The sequence below is a fragment of the Anas platyrhynchos genome, chromosome 3 (genome assembly GCF_047663525.1).
Source record: "Anas platyrhynchos isolate ZD024472 breed Pekin duck chromosome 3, IASCAAS_PekinDuck_T2T, whole genome shotgun sequence".
NCBI classification, from domain to species: domain Eukaryota; kingdom Metazoa; phylum Chordata; class Aves; order Anseriformes; family Anatidae; genus Anas; species Anas platyrhynchos.
The window spans coordinates 69,174,702-69,197,982 of NC_092589.1; the positions used below are offsets into that span (position 1 = coordinate 69,174,702).

General features: G+C 39.4%; 1 protein-coding gene across 5 annotated transcripts in view; it reads right to left on the reverse strand.

Annotated features, from left to right (window-relative positions):
* SLC35F1 (solute carrier family 35 member F1) overlaps positions 1 to 23,281 on the reverse strand; it is a 244,252-nt gene that overhangs the window by 95,727 nt on the left and 125,244 nt on the right. For 3 of the 5 annotated variants that reach the window (XM_027454642.3, XM_038177345.2, XM_027454643.3), the window contains exon 2: positions 12,156 to 12,331. In XM_027454642.3, the coding sequence (XP_027310443.1) occupies positions 12,156 to 12,331 (176 nt within the window). The remainder of the gene's footprint in view (positions 1 to 12,155; positions 12,332 to 23,281) is intronic. The other 2 variants (XM_038177344.2, XM_038177346.2) reach the window with 1 other exon arrangement.

The window sequence follows — 23,281 nt, forward strand, 5'->3', positions numbered from 1 at the left end:
TGTGCAACACCTTTTAAAGAAAAAATAATTCTACTTTTTATTTTAAATTAGTTTTATTTCACTACACACTTCAAATAAATATTCTCCTGATAAAGATGTATTATTTTATACTTTCTAACCAAATAACAATACAAAACCTGCACATACATTCAAAATCCTCAATAAATTAAAAGTGACTGGATTCTACATTTCTAATACTCCATTCACCAGAGAAAAAAGCAGGTGTTCCTGTGAGTGCAGATCTCAGATCACCACACACTGCTGATCCACGAGCTTCCCAAGTATTATTATCCATGAAATTTCAATGCTAAAGCTGCAGTGTTGGCAGCAAACATATTTATTTATTTAATTATTTACTTACTTATTTTTGTTGCCTATCACTAGAAGACTAGAACAGTGAGAAACTAAAAGCAAACTACAAACACCTTCCCCCATCCACACTCTTCCACCTCCCCCCCCTGAGCAGGCTGGGGAACAGGGAATGGGGGATGCAGTCAGTCCCTAACACTTCATCTCTGCCACTCCTTCCTGGTCACTCTCTGCCCCTGCTCCTTCTCATCCTTTCCAAACTGATCGTGTAGGGGCTTTCCACAGGCAGCAGCTCTTCAAGCACTGCTCCCACACGGCTCTGTACCACAGATCCATCCATCCCCCAGGAGCAAACTGCTCCAGCACGGGTCCCCCACGGGTGGGTGGCAGCTCTCCCCAGACCCCCTGCTCCTGCGGGGGCTCCTCTCCATGGGCTGCAGCTCCAGCTCGGGGCCTGATCCTGTGGGGGCTCTCTGTGGGCCGCAGCTTCCTCCAGGCCACATCCACCTGCTCCACCAGGGGCTCCTCCATGGGCTGCAGCATGGAGATCTGCTCCAATGGGGGACCCATGGGCTGCAGGGGGACAGCCTGCTCCACCAGGGGCCTCTCCACGGGCTGCAGGGGAACTGCTGCTGCGTACCTGGAGCACCTCCTGCCCTCCTGCTGCACTGACACTGGGGGCTGCAGGGCTGCTTCCCTCACATGTTCTCACTCCTGTTCTCACGCCTCTCTCCCAGCTGCTGCAGGTCCCTTTGGAGCCGTCTGGAGCTGGCTCTGATCTGACATGGGGCAGCTGCTGGGCTCTGCTCTCAAAGGCCACTACTGCCACCCCCTAGCAACCAAAACCTTGCCATGTAAACCCAATACATGATCATACACGTTTTTTGTTTGTTTGTTTTTGTACATGTGTATATTTTTGTGTACATGTGTATTTTGTTACGTGTGTTTATGGAAAAGCTCTTAGGCTCTGGCACTCCATGAGGGCAAATTACTCTAGTTCTTTAAAATGGAGCCAAACCAGTTACATGCCAAACAGAAAAAAAGGGCACTAGTTAGTTGTTCTTCTTGCACGCCAATTGGCTGAAATTTTAATAGGACACTCAAGAACATGTTCAAACAAAACATTTCAAAAAGCAATGAAAACAAACAGAATATATCATATTTATATTATTGTTGGAGTAAATCAGGGTACATCCATTTAATTGAAGTAATGACAGTTCACCTTTCCCCTGGGCTTTAAAACCTCCTTTACAATTAAACAAAACAAAACCAGGCATCAGATCACAGACAGAGAATCAGAGAAGGATAGAAAAATTATATCGTTTAAATATTCTAGCACCTGCACAGAAGCTAGTTCATGAATATTTAACTCAGAAGAGGTACAGATGCTTAGTTGTCCATTGAAACCTCATTTGCTCCATTTCTGTAACAGTTTCAAAAATATCTCTGTGAATTGACTGTCACTATCCTATTACTGAAAACTAAAGGATAAATGCTCTTCTGAGATATGCCCATGGTCTCTGCCTTCCTCGTGTATTTGGAGAGCTCACTACTGCTGTCAACAGAGCTCCCACCTTCCCTCAAAGAGTCCTCCTCCCATCTCCCATGCCTCCTCCATCCCAGACTTCCCAGGGAAATCTGTGCAACAAATGGATAAGGCTGCTAGACAGAATATATTATCTTTCTCCTTTTTATGCTAGATCAGGAAAAGATAATGTCGAGAGAGGCTCTAACTGAGCAGGCTGCTAACAACCTTGTGCTGAGAGGGAGAACCTTCACAGCTGTATTCAGCAGCCACCTGTAGCTAAAGCATCCTCAGGGTATGTGAACCAAAATTTCAGCCAAAGGACAACCTAAGCCAAGAGTTGAGTCCCCAGGTCCCTGAATTTTCATCATCTTCCAGAAATGGCTCTGTGCTCCCGCCTGTTCTCACCAGCTTGTGAGCAGAAGGGAGAGAATACAGCACAACTGCAGCTTATACCTGGAGTGCTGCATTTGTAAACAATTTTTCAGATGAAGCGGCAATTATTATTATAGCACTGTTATGTAGAAAAGCAACAGGAATTTGAAGTAACAGTATGATAATGGCTAACAGCTCAGCTAAGTATAAAGGAAAAAAATGCTTACAAAATGGTGGAAACACAGGGTACTTGTACTTTTTTATGTGGACAATGCATTTAGTTGTAACAATAATTATATGGATTACACTAATAATAATGGAGATGAAGGAAGAGGAAATTATGAGTTGTGTTATGACTTGGTATTAAATATGAAATGTAAGAATAAGCTGAAAATCGAGCTTTCTCCCACTGACGTAACTTTTTATGACCTGGATTCATACTGCCATACAGTCCTTATTTTAGATAAGGCAATGTACTTAAAGTTTTATCATTGTGACTGTGAGTTACCTGAAGCATCACATATGCTCTTTGCTCTTTTCTTTGTCCCAGTACCATCTTGCTAACAGAAACTAATAAAATCCAAAAAAGAAAATGGAGAGGTGGGCTATTTTCCATGTGTGAGAAATACACTGCATTTTCCAAACCTCCAGAAAAGATGTGATCTTCATAGGAACTTTGCTGTGAGAACTGTGTACAGTTTACAACTGGGCTCTGCAAAATGGGATGCTGCTGAGTCTTTGATTTAATGAAAACTTAGGAAGGCAATCCAATTCACTGCAGGGGCTGCTTTGTTCTTTCATTACGATTCTTTTTTAATGAGAAAGACGATCGCAAGGATAAACTCGATTCCTCTGAATTTTTACACTAATTACATACAAAGCACCATTCTTGCAGAGCAGGACTTATCTCCTTCAGGCAATACAGTTATCATCTTGTAACCACACTTCAAATCTCCCGTATGAACACTGGAGCTACGTGCGCTGCATATGGATTTGACTACCCTGGCTAGCTGCTTGAATTGATGAATGTTTAAAGATTCCATAAATCACAGGCAAATACTGATACTGCATGAAATGGGAGAGATGACCCTTGCATTCTGCTTACAGCTGTAGGATCAAGGGTACACTATTTTATCAGAACCATTAACTTTCCTCATTGTAGTGGGAAGGGATGGTTGGTTTTGTAAACAGCACTTGAGATGTTTATGTGTTAAGGGGGGGGAAAAAGAGTCAAATCCATACGCTAACACTTCAAAGGACAGTTACCTCTTAATTCTACATAAAATAGACTGTTATGCTCTGTTTGTGATTCAGTTCACATCCTTAAGAGACAATTTATTATTTGACAAACTGTAAGGCAATCTTGTCTAGATAGGGTGCTGCTTTATCATCAAATAAAATTACCACGAATGACATTCACCCCTGCACAATACTGTGACACTACGGGACAAATTTCCAAGCTCAGTGTGTGCCCACTGCCATAGTACTCAAGCACTTCCAGGAATGTGCTGAGAAACACCTGGCTTTCTACACGCTCAAAAGCCTTAATTCTTTAACCTATATCATCCGTGCCTGTATTTGGATCTGTGGCACAAATATGAGTACACATTACCACAGCTGCTGAGATGGGAACACAAATCAAGGAGCTGAGAAGTGCAAGTGTTCAAATGGCACTTTCTAAGAGCTTCCTCAAGCCTGCCCACTTGTGCCTCCAGTGACAAGGCTTCTCTTCTCAAACAGGTTCCCACAGACTTCCATGCAGATTAGCATCATGTTTGAAAGGCTAGCATGGTTCCTGGAAAAGCTTGCAGGGAGGGAGCTTCACAGGCACAGCAACAAATCCTAAATCCTAATCCAAGCCTAAATGCTTGCAAAAATATGTTTTGAGTTTGCCTGAAGGCTCCAGTTTTGGTGCTGGAATCAACATGAAAAGCATCACAATGTAAAACGCTACACTCTCATTAGTATTTTGATTCTGTTAAATCCCACTAGCTACCTGTGATGTTGCAGCTGTAAGCTGAATAAATGCATCACCTCCCATTTCATTGCCTCTCTGCTTTCTATTTATGGACTGACTGGCAAGGAATGGCCACATCTGGCTAAATGTTCCTAAACAGGGACCTGCATGTACATTTACCTCCAGGGCAAAACTGCCTTATTCTCAAGTAGTATATTCAGTATAGACATTGCCTCACAGTGATGATGCAGCATCTTGATGCAAACACGGTCTATGACCCAGGACTTCAGCTAGCCTAAAGCTCCTTTTATGCTCACTGCACTTTTGCTTTTATAAAATACACACCAGCCTTTGAATCATGGTGCAAATCTGCATGCTGTTTCTAGAAGAAACTGGTTGATGGCATAAACCTGATAGCCAGAAACAGGACCGTGCCTGAACTTCCTGAACTGAGTGTGACTGGTGCTTCTCACCGCCTCATCTAAATCCTCCAGGGGTTTTGTTACAAGGAGAGTTACCCCTAATTCATATGCAACCTTAGTAGAAATTCATTTATCTCCGTAGACAGGACCTTCCATTTCCTCATTTAGGTTTAGAGGGTGGTAAGAGATTTGTTTTTCCTCTTGACTAAGTCAGCAGACAGGAAAAATGAGGTGCTCAATGCCCTTTTGCCCAACACTTCTCTTGTCTTTGATGGCACAAAGAATACTTCTTTGACCAGCAGAGCTATTTTGAAAGCAAAGCTGTAAAATAAGAGGCATCTCTGGACTCTGAATGAGCTGCACCAGGAACCATGGGCTACTACTACAAAGAATGCTACAGCATGGATGCTTGATTACACCTGGCCTTCATTGCTTTGGGGTCACCATGAGTGGGTTAGCGTTTGCATCATTAAACCATGGCACACTGTGTTCACGCTTAACTGCTGCCACCTGCATCCTAAAGGAAAAGTACTTTCCAATTTTTAGTTTGTATGTGCTGTGGGATGTACATGATTTATCTGAATATGATGCAAGATGATAGACTGTGCTGCTTTCTCTAGGAGTAGCAGAAAGGTAAACATTTTGTAATATGGCTTGCATGCTATGGGTTTGGATAGCAGGTGCCTAACCTAACAGTGAGGAAGCAGAACAGAGAAATTAAAACACGAGAAAGGGATGGCTGAGGTTTCTTTTTGTGGCATTACCTGCTGACACCTTTTCACTACATTTGGGGCTAGGATTCACCTCTGTGTTTATTGTTAAACAGCTGACAAAGCAAAACACACCTGATGAAAATGAAAACTGACTAAGCCCTGAGAGGCCTGGTCCCTTGTGTAGGTGGACAGGAGCAGCAGAACCAAAGCAGAAAGCTTCTGCATGTTGGTCAGTGGAACAAGGTAGCAGACAATGAAAAACCCTGAGGGTAAAACAGAACAAAACAAACAAAAAAAAACCACCACCGAACCTCTCCACTAGGAACAGGAAACCAAAACAAAACAACAAAAGACAGAAAGGTCAAGTTTATTGTTTTTAACCCTGCCTTCCTGTCATCAGTGTGGTCTACTGTTTTTTATCTTGTCTTCGTGGGCTGCATCAACACAGGAGGGGCCAGCAGGTCGAGGGAGGTGATTGCTGTCCCCATCTGCTCTGCCCTTCTGGGGCCCCACTTGAGTCCTGCATCCAGGTCTGGGGCCCCCAGCACAAGAAGGATGTGGATCTGTTAGGGCAGGTCCAGAGGAAGGCCACGAAGGTGATCAAGGGGCTGGAGCTCCTCTCCTACAAAGAAAGGCTGAGAGAGCCAGGGATGTTCAGCCTGAAGAAGAGAAGGCTCTGGAGAGACCTCATTGCAGCTTTTCAGTACTTATGGGGGGCTTAAAAATAGATGGAGAGCAACTTTTTGCTCAGTCAGATAATGACAAGACAAGGGGGAACAGTTTTAAACTAAAAGAAAGGAGATGTAGCTTAGATGTAAGGAGGAAATTCTTCACTCTGAGGGTGGTAAGGCCCTGGCACAGGTTGCCCAGAGAAGCTGTGGACGCCCCCTCCCTGGAGGTGCTCAAGGCCAGGCTGGATGGGGCCTTTGCCAACCTGATCTGGTGGGAGGTGTCCCTGCCTATGGCAGGGGTTGGGACTGGATGGTCTTTGAGGTCCATTCCAACCCAAACCATTCTGTGATTCTATGATTCCTACCAGCAGCATGGAATAAATCATACTCTGATGAAACGTATCTCTTTCTGTATTATAGCTGAAAAATTCAGGAAGACTTCATTGGACTAGGAGGGGAAATTCTCTGGTTTTGGGAAACTGTCAAAAAGAACAGGATCCCAAGGTCCTCTGAAGACTACACATACAGGAAAAGTTTCAACACCTCTGAATTGTAGCCACCTACAGAGTAGAATGATAAAGGCTTATGCAGTGGAGAGGGCAGTACCACTCAGCATTTCACAGCAGGAGATTTCAAAAAAAAAATCACTTGGAAATAGAGGGAAAATTTAAACAGAAACAAAATGATTATGCAAATGGCACTGAACTCATACTGCTTTTTTTCTAGTTAGATAGCTCTGGTGCCCATGATGTGATAGGAAAACCCCCAACACATAGCAAGTCATACTTCTTGCTCCTGTGCATTCTATCCAAAACAGAAAATTGCAGGCTACAAAAAATCTTCTCTGCAGTTTTTAGTGTCTGTAAATCACCAGAGTTTTATTTTAATTTCTCCCAAAGTGCAGAATTCCCTCTGAATATGAAAAGGGTTCTTCAAAGCCCAGACAAAAGGACTGTTTGGTGGACCATTTCCATAATAAACATATCCCACACAGTTTGGCATCCCCAATTAGAAGCCCAGAGTAATTAGGAGAAAGTACACTGCAGACTACAAAGCTCCACACAATAGGGAGAATATGCAGTACAGAGAATACCAAAGACCAGAATGTCACCATTTTTCTTCATCCCAAGCCATACTCACTGAGATACTTATTTTTTACAACACAGTTATCCTGGTCCCTTGCAGCAAGAGGGCCAGAAGGGTCTAGGCCAGCTTGATACTTGCTTCCCCCAGGTTTCAAGGGGAATTTGAAGTATGCAATGTGTTTGCAAGCCTGAGCATAGGCTGGGTCCTGGCATCACCACCACCTTCTCCTGAGGGACTGAGGGCCACTTCTGTCATCAGCAGAGAGGGCCATATGACAGCAAGTCTGGAGCTGCGCAGGTTTTGTTCAACACTGGGGGCATAAACAAGTTCTTTGTTCTACAGCAGAGGCACAAACGTGCTGAGGAAGTGGAAAGATGACAAAATGCATCTTTGCTCAACAAAATCACTCCCTGTCATCCTAAGTGAACAGGAAGTCCCATATTTCTGAAGGCGTCTCATTGAACATGCTGACAGGATGGATGCTTTTCCAGAAGACTTTTCATCTCAATGGTACAGCACATATTGCCCGAAGTACTTTATATCTAATATAGTTTGATCAGGTTAAATCATGTACTCTCCTTGTTTCCCACATATGTTTTTATCTGCAGTCAACAAACAAGGTGTTAATGTTGAAGAAATTCTGGTATGTCTACCAAAATTAACTGCATAATACCAGCTTTGAGTTAATATAACATTGCTAGTGGAATGAAATTGAGTTAAAAAAGAGACATTTATCCTTTCAATAGATAGCTGACAATCTCTTCAGTAAAACAGAGCAATGCCTATAAAGTGTTATACTTGCCTTCAAGTTGCCTGATTCAGTTTTTCTGGGGAAGTAGGAAGGATATTATGGTAGGTTTTTTTTTTTGTTTGTTTGTTTGTTTTTGCTGTTGTTCTGTTTTGTTTTGGTGTTTGTTTTTGTTTTGTGACTGTGTGTTTTGTTTGTTTGTTTGTTTGTTTTTTAATTATTATTTTTTCATGTATCTAAAAGGAGATACATGCTTGAATAGCAGGTAAATCAGGATATGATTGAGATATTAAGGTCATAAACAAATCCAAGATAGAAATGCATTAAAAATGATATTCCAGTGACATGACTGCAATCCTTAATAGTCTCAAGGGATTCTGTAACTAACTTAGGGGCACAGATCAGATCTGATTATGTGTCAAATCTGAGACATTACAGTTACTCTAGTGAAAACCGTATTTGCATCGATATATGCTATAACCTCATTGCTTAGTCTAGGAGCAGAACTCATCCAGACATAAAGAGATTCATAAAAACTTTTCTGAAGTAGCAAATTATTGCCACTAACGGTGGCCTGAAAATACAGAGTACCTTGTTGCACTGAAATTAAAGGAGCAGCTTGCCACTCGTGCAGAATTTGGCCCTTAAGGCTTTTTGTTCCCCTTCCGTTCAAAACACATCCATACTGCTCCCTCATCCCTTGTGCTCTAGAATAACAAAAAATAGCAATTTCACATTTTTTATTTTTTCTTCAAATGATGTCTAGTAGATGTGTTGTTTTCATTTGTAGCATATGTGAGGTGGCTTTTAGAAGTAATTTATTTTTGGTTGCAAGCTGCTGATGCTTGCACCCATGTTGACTGTTAGTAATTAACACCTTCTGGTCCACTATGGACAATTTCCCGCTTACTGCTTTTTAAGGTGCTAAAACTAATCTCCACCAGTTCTGTGTCCCATAGCTCCATTTCACTGAGAGAAATCTTTTCTCCCTGATAGCTACGGCTTTTCTTTTCCTCATTTAGTAATAATATACAACCCAAAGGGCTATCTGGAAGTGTCCTGACAAGATTTCGCTTAGCAGAATCCTCTGTTGACAAGGGGACAGAGCTGAGATAATATGTGTAAAAACCTTCTCAAATCAGAGGTGTTACCATGGACAAATACAGGTTTTGGCTGTAAAAACAACAGGCATGAGAGGAAGCTACCTCAAAAGTAAGAACTGAGGGTTTCAGTATTAGTTATTCAATTTATTTTATTTTTTTTGCATATCAGCCAGATAAAACATAATGATATTCATTGCCTGGTATTGCTGCATAAGTGACATTAATTATATAGCAATGTTTTTATACAAAACAAAACAAAAAACTCTTGAATAATTATATTCAGACCCCAGCATCTCAACACTAGTGCATTAATGAGCATTTAACTGGAAGCTACAGATGGTACATAATATATTTGTGGATAAGTGGCTACCAGCATCCATGCACGTGTGAGTGTGCACACCTATCTGTGAAGAACTTCTGCACTCACATCTTCAGGGAAATAATACATTCAACTTCAATTTACATCTAATAATTTAAAAAAAAAAATAAGCCCCAAAATATCCATAATAATAATATAAAAAAGATAATTATCTAGATACCAGACACATCATTTAACAGAAACTTCAGAGCTCCTTATGTCTCAGAAAATTATAGTTTTCAGTCCTACTTTGAATTGAGCTTTTTTTGGCCACCACAAGTGACTGCTTCTCAGTGAGTACATTTCTGCAAAACCTCAGAGGTTAAGAAAGCAAGCAAAGAAAAAGACAAAGGGATGCAGTTATTTTTGACTACCAGCCAACTTATGATGGTCTGATTTCTGAAGGAGAAAGAGGGTAATTTAAAAAATCTTAAATCTTGCATGCAGAATAGGAGAACAGCACTTAAAAAAAAAAAAAAAAAAAAAAGCCTTCTGATGTTCCTGGCACTCAGAACAGAATCAGCCCATATAAAATTAATATAATTATTATGTGATTTCCATCTGCTAACGAAGCCAAACGATTAGAGCTGCTAGAAAAACTGCCTTAGTGGAACAAACACAGATAATGAATTTGAATAAATACACAAGCAAAAAGACAATGTCAAGCTCAATCATTTGGCAATATTAAATGCTGAGTAAATGAGTTGGCTGTGTATCGCTCTGCCATTCAGCAGAAATGTTACAGTGAGTGATTGGATCAAGGATTTCATTGCCTCTCTGGTCAGTTTCATTCTGGATTTTTTGGACCCTACACCAAACCATCTCTCTGTTTTTGACAGCTCCTTTTCCAGACTATGCCATTGGTCCCCATTACATTGTGCTCTCGTTGTTTGTACACTGTGTGTTTAGCTGCAAGCCTGTTCAAACATCTTCTCCAACCATTCTCACTCATCCAAAACATATTTTTGACCCATCCTTAAGACTTCCCGTTCACTTCCCAAACCTATTGTACTAGAACAACAGATATCTCCAGCAAACTCTCTTTAATCAATAACTATATTATAAACAGAGATAGAAAATTATTTATAAAAATAAAAGAGATCCTTTATTACAAGTATATTTATATGAGTAAAACATAGTGCTTGATAGTGGGTTTGAAATGTCAATATATACTGGTGTCAAACAGCACTGTAACCAAAGCCCTGTAATGCACAACAGATTTCTAGCCTATATATCATCTCACAAGCTGGCATTTTCAAAAAAAAGCAAAATCTATTTAAAAGTCATTGGGATTTGGCTTCCACAAAATCTAAATCAGTCCCAAGGAGGACATTTCTGGGATAGAACTTGTGAACAGCGAGGCAATCCTACATTCAGAAAAAAATATTTTTAAACGCAGATCTCCAGAAAGATGCCACTAATACACATTTTAAGCCTTTTGCAGAGAAAAACGTGGTGATGCTTCCCCCTACACAAATTGAAATTCCAAGACAGTGAAACAGTGCCTGAGCAATCTTTCCTTACGTAAGAGCTGACATTTCCTTAGCAGATTGGCCTCTGCTGTTTCTGAAAAATGTCAATGGAGACCCAGTTTTGTAAGACTCAAGCTGTAATGCATGGAAGCACTTTGTGTTGCAGGACAGTGGTATATTTCTAATTGTTTTATTTTTATTTATTTTTTTCATGGAAATTAAACCCTTATTGGTTTGGAACACTTTCATATGTTACTGTTTTGTATCTGAATACCACACTGATGGACAAACTTAAGCTTCAGAGTCGTTCCCAAATCATTTAAAGATGTAACATCAAAGAATGATTGAAGATATTTGCTCCTGTAAGAAAATGTGAACCCCTCAGTATGCCGATAGATGTCCTGAAGCCTAATACATATTCTAGTTCTTTTCCTTGATGGAGCCCTTCCCTCCCTATGTCAGGAGAGCACAATCACAAAAGTACATGATATTTTTGCTCTTTTATTTTGTTTCTAATCCATGTGTTCTGCGAAGATGAATAAATAAAATGAATACAAAAAAATGAGTGGGTAAGAAATGTACTTAAATGCATTCACCTCCCACACCTCATCTAGACATGAAATCTCAGAGAAAGGAGGGACGGGCAGGAAAGGCATAAAAAACTGTATTATATATAGGCTGTCAAATAGAGGATCATTTGACATATGGTATGAGGTGCACTTGAATGCATTTCTCATTTTGGCAGCTAGATCGCTTATACGAGCCCTGTCCCACAGCGGTGGCAGGGCTGTAGAGCTTCTCTGCCCACTCAGCGTTTCACAGTTACAGTATCCCAAATTCCCTCCTTTTATCTCCTACTTCCAATACACTAAAAACTGGCTGCTATTTTTCACTAATAATAAGTGAACTACTGAGCTGCCTTGATGAGCAACTAGAATGAGCAAGCTCTTCTTTGCTTGCATCTGAGCTCTCCTTAACCTATGTAACTTGTAAAGCATATTATTTCCTGGAAAAATATGCAGTCAAATCTAAAACAAACCCTGAATGTGTGGTTGTGGTACCACAGTGACAAGCCTAAGAGGAGCATTATCATAAAAATAGTTAGGATGTGGAAAGTACTGATGTTTCTTTTTTTTTTTTCTTTTTTTTTGCTTATAGGCAGAAGTGCTATCCTTGAATCTAGCCCTAATCATGAATCTACTAGTTCGTTCTTTGTTAATGAAAATCTGTTTTTGTGGTTTGTTTTTTTTTAGTTTATCCAATATGTATTGCTAGGCAATATAAATATGTTACAAATGTTAATGGCATATGTGTCTAAATCACAGTTAAATATAACTTGTTTATTATTTTTCTGCAAAAGCTTTATCCTCACTGTCTTACACAAAAGAGTTATGTGTTTCAGAGATGGACGCTTACCTTGTCTGACAGCTAGTGTTGTCGTGTAGACCAAGAATAGAAGGATATAATTGAGGAAGCTCTGAAAAACAGGTGTGTTGGCATGGAAATCTTCTGACAAATACTTGCTCGTGAGGCCAATGCCACAGATAAGGAGGGAGAGTACCTGGCCAAGAGCCACAGACAGCAAGAGATCCCTAAAAGGAATGAGAAAAACACAGACATTAAACACTGAGCCTCCTCATGCTCATCCTCCTCCAGAATCATGTTTGAAAGTGTTAAGACACAGAAGAAACACGATGCTTCAATCAGCGAGGTATCTGCTGGGTGTAGTGATGTAACAGTTCCATTATTTCTGCACTTATCACTGGCTTAAACACCGCCCAAGCACACCAGCTTTTATTCACATATTAAACAACAGCAGATGGTAAATCTCTACCATTTGATTTCACATTTCACTAGGGATAAACGATAGTTTAAATGCAACCAAAATACAGCACCTTTTTCTTCAAGCCTTTTCCTTAACAGAAAGACCCAAGAGTATCATTCAGCTAAAACTGGAATTACAGCTCTTCCAGGACTTAGTAGCCAGAGAAACAAAAAAAGCAGAGGAAGGATTTTATAGTGTTTCACCACCAACATGAATTTACTGTGCAACTTCATTCCCCTCATTTCATTTCCATTTCATTGTATAAACTGTTCTTTCCACCCACTATGCAAATGTACGTATCTTTTCTTTTGTCTTTATTACCGCTTACTTTCCTTTCTGTTTGGAGAAAGCGGAAGGTTCTGCTTTTTTCATCCCTGTCTCCTTTTGTTTCTTAAGCCTGTATTTCCTGATTTGGCTTCTTGCTTTAATCTGTTTTTCTTGACCTTGATCTCCGGTCTCCACTGTTCTCCTATCTAATGTTCCACATTTTCTCTCCCCACAGGTCTCTGATAGTTTTTCCCTTTGTACATGTTCTCTGTCTTCATATAATTTTCTCCTCCTACTCTTGAGAAACTGTTGTATCTGAAAGCCCACTATTTTATGGTACATATTATTTTATGTCCTTTCTTCAGTCTTCTCTGTGATATCCTTTTCCATTCCAAGTATCTGTTTCTTGTACTCTTCCATCAGAACTGTACAGCCTTATTCAGCCCAAACAACCTGCCTTTTCTATTTTTTTAGTCACAGAATATCCACAGCACAGGCATATATGTGCTTTTGAATTACCCTTTCCCCAGATCCAATGTTGGTCAGTATTTCTGTGCTGATCAAGCCTGTTCCACTGCCACCCTTGCTCCATGCAAAGGCACAAAACGCATCACGTTGATATGGAGCAGGAGCAATAACAACTGCTGCCAAGGACTGCAAAAGGACATCAGAAGGGGACAGTTAGTCCAAGTCCTCCTGGCTGCTGCTGTCACTGTCATCAGCCTGTAGGCTGAGAAACTGTAGGTCTCTCAGGAAACCCAAGAAGGAGAAAGGAAGCATGTTCTGCACATGTCTTATTAGAGGCTCATACAAAGAAAAAGGCATTAGGCAATCTTAAGGTTGTAAAGGAAAGAGGGGAGCTCTCTGCTCAGCTGTAACAATATTTCATATTTCATGTGTGCTCTCTTCTGCCAGCTCATAAAAAAAAACATCGCTTCAAGGCTGCTCTGCTTTCCCTGACAGATTTCCCTGACCTCAGCTGTGAGTATTTGGCAGCAATGAGCATCTGTGCTCCAGCAACAACTTCCCTTGTAAACTCAAGTGTCAAATTTGTTTCCCTTTTTCTCATAAACAATCCTCCCACTAGTGTGTCTCAGTGTCAGTCATGGCGTGATTCAACCAAGCAGACACTGGAAAGCACGGGAGGCTGGGTAGTTATATTCATCTAACATACCTCACTGACAAATAATCTGACACAGATAGTAAGAGAACAAACTTTATTGTGCTAAATCCTGTGTTTTGACGGGAGACTGCTAGGTAAGTAGAAACTATGATTCCACAACTACTGCCTCCACTTTTACATTTCTTACTCTACTTCAAAACATAACCGTGGGAAATAAACACACTCAACAGAGACGACATCTGAGACTAAGACATGAATGCTGTGGAAGCGATGGATCCTCAGCTCCTGCCACTGCCTGTGGAGTAAGAAATTTGAACAGTGACTGCAATTTAAATCCACATACTAATCTTGTAAACGTGTATATAATTCTTCAACCAGTTGGGTAGATAGTCTTTTCTTATGTTTTTGTCCTACAGGGAAGGTTCATGCAGTGCTGTCCTCTTGCCTAGTACTGTTTTTGTAGTCTTATCTCATTAATAAATTGAATGTTTAAAAATTTGTATCTCTAATGTGTTCCCTGCTTCACACGGGATGCAGGTGGTTATTAGTCCTCTATATCTCAGCCATGCCCATTAGCAAACGTTGTATTACATCCGTTGTGTTACTGCATCCGTTCTGGAAAGAAGTATCTTGGATCCTACTTAGATGTACAGAAAACTAAATATATCTTCACTTAATCATTCATGAAATGATTTTTCCAATAATGTATTCCTTGCTCCATACGAGTTGGCTGTTGGACATCATTTATGATTACTTTTTTAGAGGATCAAAAATTCCATCTGCTATTGTATTACTGAAATAGCAATTAAGACAAAAAGTAATTAGGAATTCAGCAAAAGCAGTCGTGAACAAGAATCAACACTATGAACCTGAACACCTCCAAGTTTGTAGATAAAGTTTGTTTGTGGACCAGCATACAGTCTCTGTGGCTTGAGAGAGCATTTAAGTAAAAATTGTCTTTTGCAACAGAGTTTAAAAAATACAGGAAATTATTTGTCAGAGAACCATGGAAGTAGCCCTGCAAATTTCACTGGCTTTCAAAACATTAACTACATAAATGACATTGAGTACATATGTATTGCTTGCCTCTACTTCTTGTGCACACTTTATTTATTTATTTTTTTATTGTGTGAGAAAACTCATTCTGAAATCAAGCAGTTGGGTTCCTTCTCTGGTCAGAACTTAGTGGAACATTTCACACTTGGTATATGACACAGACATACACGTTTCTTCTTTTGTCTCTTCATCATGAAGAGAAGCATAATTTAGATATTTAAACAGAATAAATTCAAAAGTCCTCAGACATCAGGCAAGGATTGCCCATTTAATGCAGTTTAATTACTCCTAAGACAGTGCCCACATTAACTCTTCTGCCATACCTGAAGACAGCTCCACTGCTGACATGAATGCCATGCAGAGGAGTTGATATGTTCCTCTCCCCTCATCAGTGTAAGCCACAACTGATGCTAACTACTACCATGAAAAACAGGTGAAATGAATAAATAAGAGAAACCAAACCAGAAGATTAATAAAATGTGAATGGAAGAGAACAACTCATCTCCCTCCAAACAGAAATGCAGAAACAAATCTCAATTTACTGGTTTTAACTAGTGACAATGTCAGACAGTGCAACAAAGAATAATGTAATATTTGGATAATGCTAAAAGCCAACATAAGATGCCTGAATTGTACAGAAAATGCTTGATAGCATTATCTGTGTTCTATTTTTCCTGCCAGCAATGATCTAATAATACAAGAGTCTTAGCTCCCAAGTCTTTAATACCTGTACAAGAATAATAACATACCCATCCTTTTTTAAGAAGAATGAATTAGCAAACATTGAAAAGAAGCTTTCAATGTCTGTGGAAAACCTACTACTTCCTTCAGACAGAGGAAAAAGCAACTAACCCACTGTTTTCACCTCTGGCACTCACTAGACAGTATCTCTCCTAAATATCATAATAGTGTTAAAATAGCCAGCATATTATATTTGCATCATTTTTCCCTGTTGGTTTTAATACTCTTCACCACTACAAGTCTGACACAAAGAGGGTGATTTCTTTCCTAAGCCTTCGGTTTGTCACATTGGCTTTGGCAGTATTTTCATTTACTGATGAAGTGCCATTCACTCACACCTTGAAGAAAAGTTATACTGTTTGAGAGCCTTCAGAGAAAGCTCTGGAAAGAATGTCACTACAGAAAGCTTCATAACACTGAGGTTTTCTACCTGTTAGAGGCCAATTTTGCAATAGTTGAGTGTTGATCTCCCACTAGGATCAACAGCCAAGTCTAAAGCCAAGTTAAAACTGGAAAATCGTCAGCTTAGCTCTGAACTTTGATCTCGTGAACTCATGACACTCACTCACTAACACAGAGCAAATAAAAGACATTCTTCTGTAAAACACCAATTTAAGACCCGTTCCTCGAATTTTTGCTGGCACTTGAATTAACATTCTGTATCAGAACCAATCAAATCAATTTCAGTTCTTGCTAGATAACACCTAGTACTTGCTACTGAGTCAGACGTGTATTTTGAAGTAAGAAGCCAGTCAGAATTGCTCCTCAGCTGCCAGATGTCACACTGCTAGGCATCTATCATGGGTGTTTCATGATATGCTAGCAGAGATTAAACAATACTTCTTTATAGCCTCTTTAGAAATAGTGCCAGAAGATAAAGCCTCATCTTTGCATTGGGAGCCATTTAATTCTGTTTAAATGCCTGGGCTGGTAGCTGCTGTGCGCTACTTTTACTTGCTCCTCCAGGCATATGGAAATTTCTGTCAGTTGAGTTCCTCTGTGTTTATCAGCCATGGTAACACCATAAACTTCGGGAGGCAGATATCCTCATATCTAAAAACCTCTGAAGCTTGTGCTCGGTTCCTAGCATATACACGCTGGCATGAAATAAGGTACTAAATACATATCATCATGTTCTCCAGTAATTATTTTTCATGAGGTTAGAACCTCATTACTTTTGACTTGGCTTTGATTGCCAGTCTATTTCCATGTCCTCCCCAAAATATTAAAACACCATTTACAACACAAAATCAATGCAGTACAACATTCAGAACAGGCCACACAACCACGGTTGCTGTATGCTGGATGAATCACTGACTTGCAAAGAATGACTACGTGATTTAAACATTTGGGGCTGTTTTACTCCGACACTAAATCCTGATACTCTCCATGTCAAATTTCTTTTAACTTAATTGCTTTCCCTCCTCTCTTTCGTACTTTATTTGGTCTCTTTCCACTGATATGTCCCCACTGCATCAGTTAAAAAGTACCTTAGAGGGTAAAGAAAAGAGGCTACCAGTACTTTTAATCTCTAGCATGAGGTGTGTTAATCCTTCAGCATGCCACAAATTCCAGCAGATAAGAGATTAGCAGTCTATTTCTTGAGCTGAGATTTCACTAGACAAACACATCTGTACAGGCTGCTCTATAGCACTGCTAGAGCAGGCCTGCAGGTGGGACAACACTTTCTGCATGATGATAATGACTGCTATACATAGTTATCTTTCCAAATGTTCCAAGCATGTATTTAAAAAAAAAGACAGACACACTTCATTTAGTGACTGACTGCTCTTATGGCATAGCTAAGTTGATAATATCTGTCACAGGACTGTGATTTTGCCAGGCTTTTTCACTTGAGTGCATTTTAGTGTGTTTATGTAAAAGTAAAAGAAAAAATAAAACAAGGTCTTAAAAACTTTACTTTGATTCACAGTGAGCTGAGTTTATGCCCCTATGAGAATCAGGTCAAATTTATTTACGTGCTTAAAGTTGGATGTGGAATCTCAAACACCCGTCAGCAGAAATGTTGGCACACTTTACTGTAGGTAAAGATGGAAAAGCACACATCTCAAACTCAAACACCCCCAGGATCCAGCTGCTTCTATTGCAGCTGAAGTTCCAGCACCATACTGCATTTGAATGGCTGCCTAATGAGGATATGGACATTGCTTCCATATTTTGCTGTTTGCAGTTAATGCACATAGGCAGCTTGTAAAAGAATAAATTAACAAGATTTGCTAAAACCTTTTCCAGGAGAATCAATTGAGATCTCATTGAAAGCTAAAGTTTCAGATTTTTCTAAAAGATCTTAAGCATGTGAAGCCTCCTATTTGTCCAGCATTGCTCTGGAATTGATTGCACACAGGGAACAAGTTTCTGCACTAATTTTGCACAGAAACTTATCTTTTCTTATTTTCCCATCATTCTGAAGTATCTGTTACACAGGTTAAAAAATCTACATTAGCATGTGCAAACCCTCTTCTCTACCTCTTTTAATAAGGTAAAGACTGAAGCAACGATCTTCAATTAATGTATTAAAGCATCTGCATGACAGTTTATAGTAATTTACAGAAGTAGTCACAACATTCTATAATAAAATGACCATGGCTCTAAAGAGCAAGTTCTCCCACATATACACTGATAATAACTCCACTGGAATATGTACATTTATTCTATTAGTCAACTGCTCCTATAATGTACATTCTCCATGATCATACTGGATAATGTCTCAAGAAGATATAATAGTCTTGAAGGCCAACACAAAAGATTTATTTATTTTTAATATATTTCTGTCATGGAAGAATAAATCAGCCTAAGATATTTTCAGAATATAGGCATCAAGCATCATTGAAGAGTGAAATACCAATGCTTGAATCCCAGCTAAAGCCATATACTGAATTAGAATATGAGTAAGTCTATTAACCTACACATCAGAGAGTGAAAACCATGCAAGACGAAGCCTATCCATCACTTAATTCCCACTGAGTCATTATTTCGAAATCTTCAGTCGCATTTAAATGATGTACAGGCTGTACACTTGATCTCAGCACAAAGGGTGAAATTTATTGATGGTTAGTTGCAAAGTACCTCAAGCTCCCACTAACGCTCGAAAGAAATGCAGATTCCTTGCAGTATCTTGAGCAGGTTAGCTCTTTATTTTCCAAACATGGCCACTTTAATCTCTTTACAAGAGGACAGCACTGTGGACTCCATGTAGCTCAAATCTTCAGGCTGGTCTGAAAAGCTCCAGGCCTTGAAAACTTAGACCTTTTTTTTTTTTTTTTCCTCAGAGAAGAAAAGCCAGCAGAAGAGTAAAAAAGCTAACCAGGAGTTCCTCATCTCCTTATCTGTTTTCTGCTCTGTATCTCCAAAAGAAAAAAGACTTTTTTTTTTTTTTTTTTTTTTTTTTTTTTTACCCAAGGCTTTGAGCCCTTCCAAGTGACATCTTTATGCCTTAAGATGGGGAGAGAATTGTTCCTTATTACTATCTTCTTCTCTTCCCACATCACCAGTTGACCACCTTCTTACTTGCATTACAGGTCTGGACAACAAGAACCAAATCTTGCAGATACTTTCCCTGGTGAAAAACATCTCTATATTGCACAGTGTTGGTTGTGTCTTTAAGTTCCTCATCCTCCATTACATTTCTGCAAAGTCACTGTCTCAGATGGGCTCCAAAGGAGGGAAGTGGGATTACTCTTTCCTTCAATGGCCCTGGTGAGAGGGCTGTTGGGATGGCAAGACACAATAGGCAAAGGAAAGCCCCAGCATGAAACTGAAGCATGCAGGACATGCCATGAGGAGCGAGGAACAGCCAGCCAGACCTGGTCAGGTGGATGGGACTTCCCAAGAGCTGGAGAAGCCCAAGTGATCACCAAGCCAACTGGAAGGACACACTATACAGGAGGAAAGCACATTTTATTTTTTTACCTTGGCTTCTCTGTTTTGAGTATTTGTTGCTGTTGTTTCCTTTTGTTGTTTTGTTTTGCTATTTTTCATTCTTTATTTTTATTTGAATACGAGCTGGCTTGAATGTTAGCGCATTTTGGGGGAGCTCACTAAAATTCAAAGTCTAGGTATATCTACTTCAAAGCAGTGGCTGACTCAGGCTCTGCTTTTTTCAGGTGACAGCTTGAGGGGCCAGCATAGAGTGGGTTCTGATAAAAAGAAAGCAGAATCATATATTCAACAAGTCTCAAGAGTCTCTAGAGCAGCTGCTTAAGATGAGATCTTACCTAATAAATTTCACGAATCTTGTGTATTGTCAACTACAGCAATTCTTGAAAATGCATTTATAATAAGATTTCATACAGGTTCACACACATGTGCTCACAACTACTTGTGTTTTATAACTCTTTAATAATAAAGGAATTGGAAATGCTTTAAGGCTATTTTTATAAAACTTACTCCTCCATTTAATATTTAGAAATACACTGCTGAGACAGTCTGTTGCAGTGACTGCAAGTGCAAACAAGGGACTTATTTTTTAATACAAGACACATTTAAAAATAGCAAAGGAAAGTGCAGAGAGAAAATTTTCAGGCAGCTATTTTGATAGAGCCAGTAGTAAATCATTACAAGCAAATTTGTGTTGGTTTTGTTTGTTTGTTCGTTCGTTCTTTGAATGCAACTTGCTAATAGTCAGCTTCATTCACTAGTCATACAACAAAGAAAGAAAAAGGAAATTTATTCTAAGAATATGCCTCAATTTTGAAATAGACAGCTGGCTTCCAACTAGCAATTTCCTAGTGCTTTTCCAGCTACAAATCACAGAAGGACAGAGGGGACCACAGGCTTTTTCCCTTCAAAACTGAAGTTCTCTCCATATATGCTCTTGGCAACTTCCCAGTCTGAAGAGTACCGGATAGACTGAAAATGTTCCAATCTTTCTGATGCAATCAAAAATATAATTTCAGATGGCCATACAATAAAAGAACTCTATTTCAGGCTATTCTGGCAAATAAACAGACTGAAGCTAACTGCAGCCCATTAACTTCTACAAATTGTCACAATGTACCCCCATATGACTAGAGACATGACCGCTCCTAAATCTAAGGATTTGATCTAGATTAGAATAATAAATGACAAAATTAGCTTTCCACGTGAAAGCTGACAGAAACAGTTACAAACACTAATTGATGACTACAGTACTTTTAAACAAGTAACTCTTCTGCCATAATCTTCCAGAAATTAATTCAAAAAGTGAGATTTGCAATCTGTTTCTAAACAGAATCCAAGAATCAAGTATGGGTTATGGTGAGCTGCAATTTCCCTGGCTAGAAGTCTTAGTAAAAGATGAGAGCTGCTGCAAACACTACATTTTAGCCTATGAAAACTAGTCAGAGTCACTGGGCTGCTGGAAAAGTTTGATCACCATTATTTTTATAATTCAAGAATAAAGCTTGTAAATAGATGGCTTTATATGGGAAAGATTTGCTCTTACTCTGTTCCAAATGTACCAGTTTGAGGTTTCAGTTGTTAGAGGAAATTGGGATGTGGAAGGACTGACAGCTCTCTCTCTTGGAGAAAACAAAGTTCTCTGTCAAATTTTATTAGTTCATCTCACTTGCAGTGGTTTTTATGCCTAAGGCACAGGACATTATAAATACAGTGATGAATATTTTTAGATAATATGAGTAACAGTTTTAAAAGTTTCGGTTCAGTTAAGATCATCATTAGCTCCTAGTTTTCTCAGAGGAGCTCAAAGCCCACAGTAATAGACCTGGATGATTCCCAGCATCAAGAAAAATAGCTCACTAGTGCCCTAAGAAGTACAACATCACTTCTTATTGCTCTCTTGCCATTACTGTACATTGCTAATACAGTTTAAACTGATGGGAGTTTATGGACTAAGTCTTACAGCTATTGAGAGACAGTTGATAAAGCAGCAGGTGAAAAGCATTACAGTTCTTGCTGTACCCCTGCCACTGATAAGCCAATCTTGATTGAGTGCTTTGATTCAAAACAAGTTAAATGACTCAAGATTCCTCAGGTGACAAATGCTAGTGTAACTTAATTCAGTGTTGCCAAAAACAAGAAGCAAGTGCTTGGGAAATTAGGTTGAGTTCCCAGAAAGCTGCATATATGTGAGTCAGTATGATAGTATGAAGGATGATGTCAGATTCTTCCTGATGCTCCTGAAAATTGCAAGAGTTGTTCCTGAATTTCTGTCCCTGTAAAATGCCCAACTATGAACGCATGTACACCTGAGGACTGTCTGTGCATCTACAATTAGATGCTGTTTTTGTTTCTCAAATAAAAATAAGCAGGTTAAAAAATAGCAGGTATGAATATTGAAGGTGCAAAGGTACATCTATAAAAGTGATATATAGCTTTCAGATACACAGAACTACTAGTTTAGTGTAAGAAATAGATTGTGGTTTTTTTTTGTTTGTTTTTACATCAGCACATTAAATTACAATGACTTCATTCTAGAGAGCATTTAATATCTAATGTAAAAATATAATTTAAAATTTGAATTTATTTGGCTTTTGAAAAATCTTATTCTTGGCTAAAACTAAGGATATTTAGTTCCTCAGAGCACAACTGTTTTTATTTATTTTATTTATTGCAGTTTTTATGGAAGTTATTGGTAGCATTTTCAAAACACAGAAAAGTTGAAAAATCCCTGCTTCAGTGGGACAAATTTGCTCCTCAAATAGATATGTGCATTTCCCATAAATCTGAATGTCTTTTACTGCAAATTCCAGCTATCATCTACATACTTAAAACAAGTAAAATGAATTTTAAGAAAAAATGCCCTTAAATTGGCCCCTTAATTGTGTCACTGGTGCTGAAGGATGAAAGATATTCACATTAGCATTTCACCTGGGATGGCACTAAGCTGCTACACACTTTCCCAAATCTCCAGCTACTTCAAAGGAGAGATGCCTGTGTGCCTGTGATTCATTTTGACTTCAACTTTTCGAGGCCTTGACCTTCTTTCATGATCTCCCATCTGTGGGTTGCTGCTGCCTCGCTTTGCAGCCCCTCAAGCTGCAATAATGCTCAAAGTTGCTTGCTCATGGATAATATGACAAATGCAAAGACATTAAAATTTCATGCATTTTTTTTTTCCAACCATTTTTTAATGCATGGAGGCCAGGATTTTTCCCTTTCTGGTGAACGTCCTCCACTACATTATTCTTGCCTGTGAAGACAGTATACTTATTTTCAGAGCAGCACAACTTCTTTAAGGATGAACTGGAAATGCCCTTGTCAGATCTACCTCTAATCTGGCAGGAAATAAATATGCCACAGAAGTAGAAGACGTGAGTTCAAGCTCTTCAGAACAAGCCAACCACTGAAGCCACTTAGGCAAAAGCTTTAAGGGTTAAGCTGTTTCACAAAGCTGGGTACCTTCTGGACAAGAAGCTTGTACACTAGCTCCAAAGGGTCTCCTGAGGCACAGCAGGAGGCTCTGGAAAGTGAATACCAATTTTAAGTAGGTAACTACCCCAGGGCTGCAGCAGTGTGGGACTTCAGTAGGTTACATCCTTCCTGGCCTGGCTGGTTTCCCTTAATAGGGAA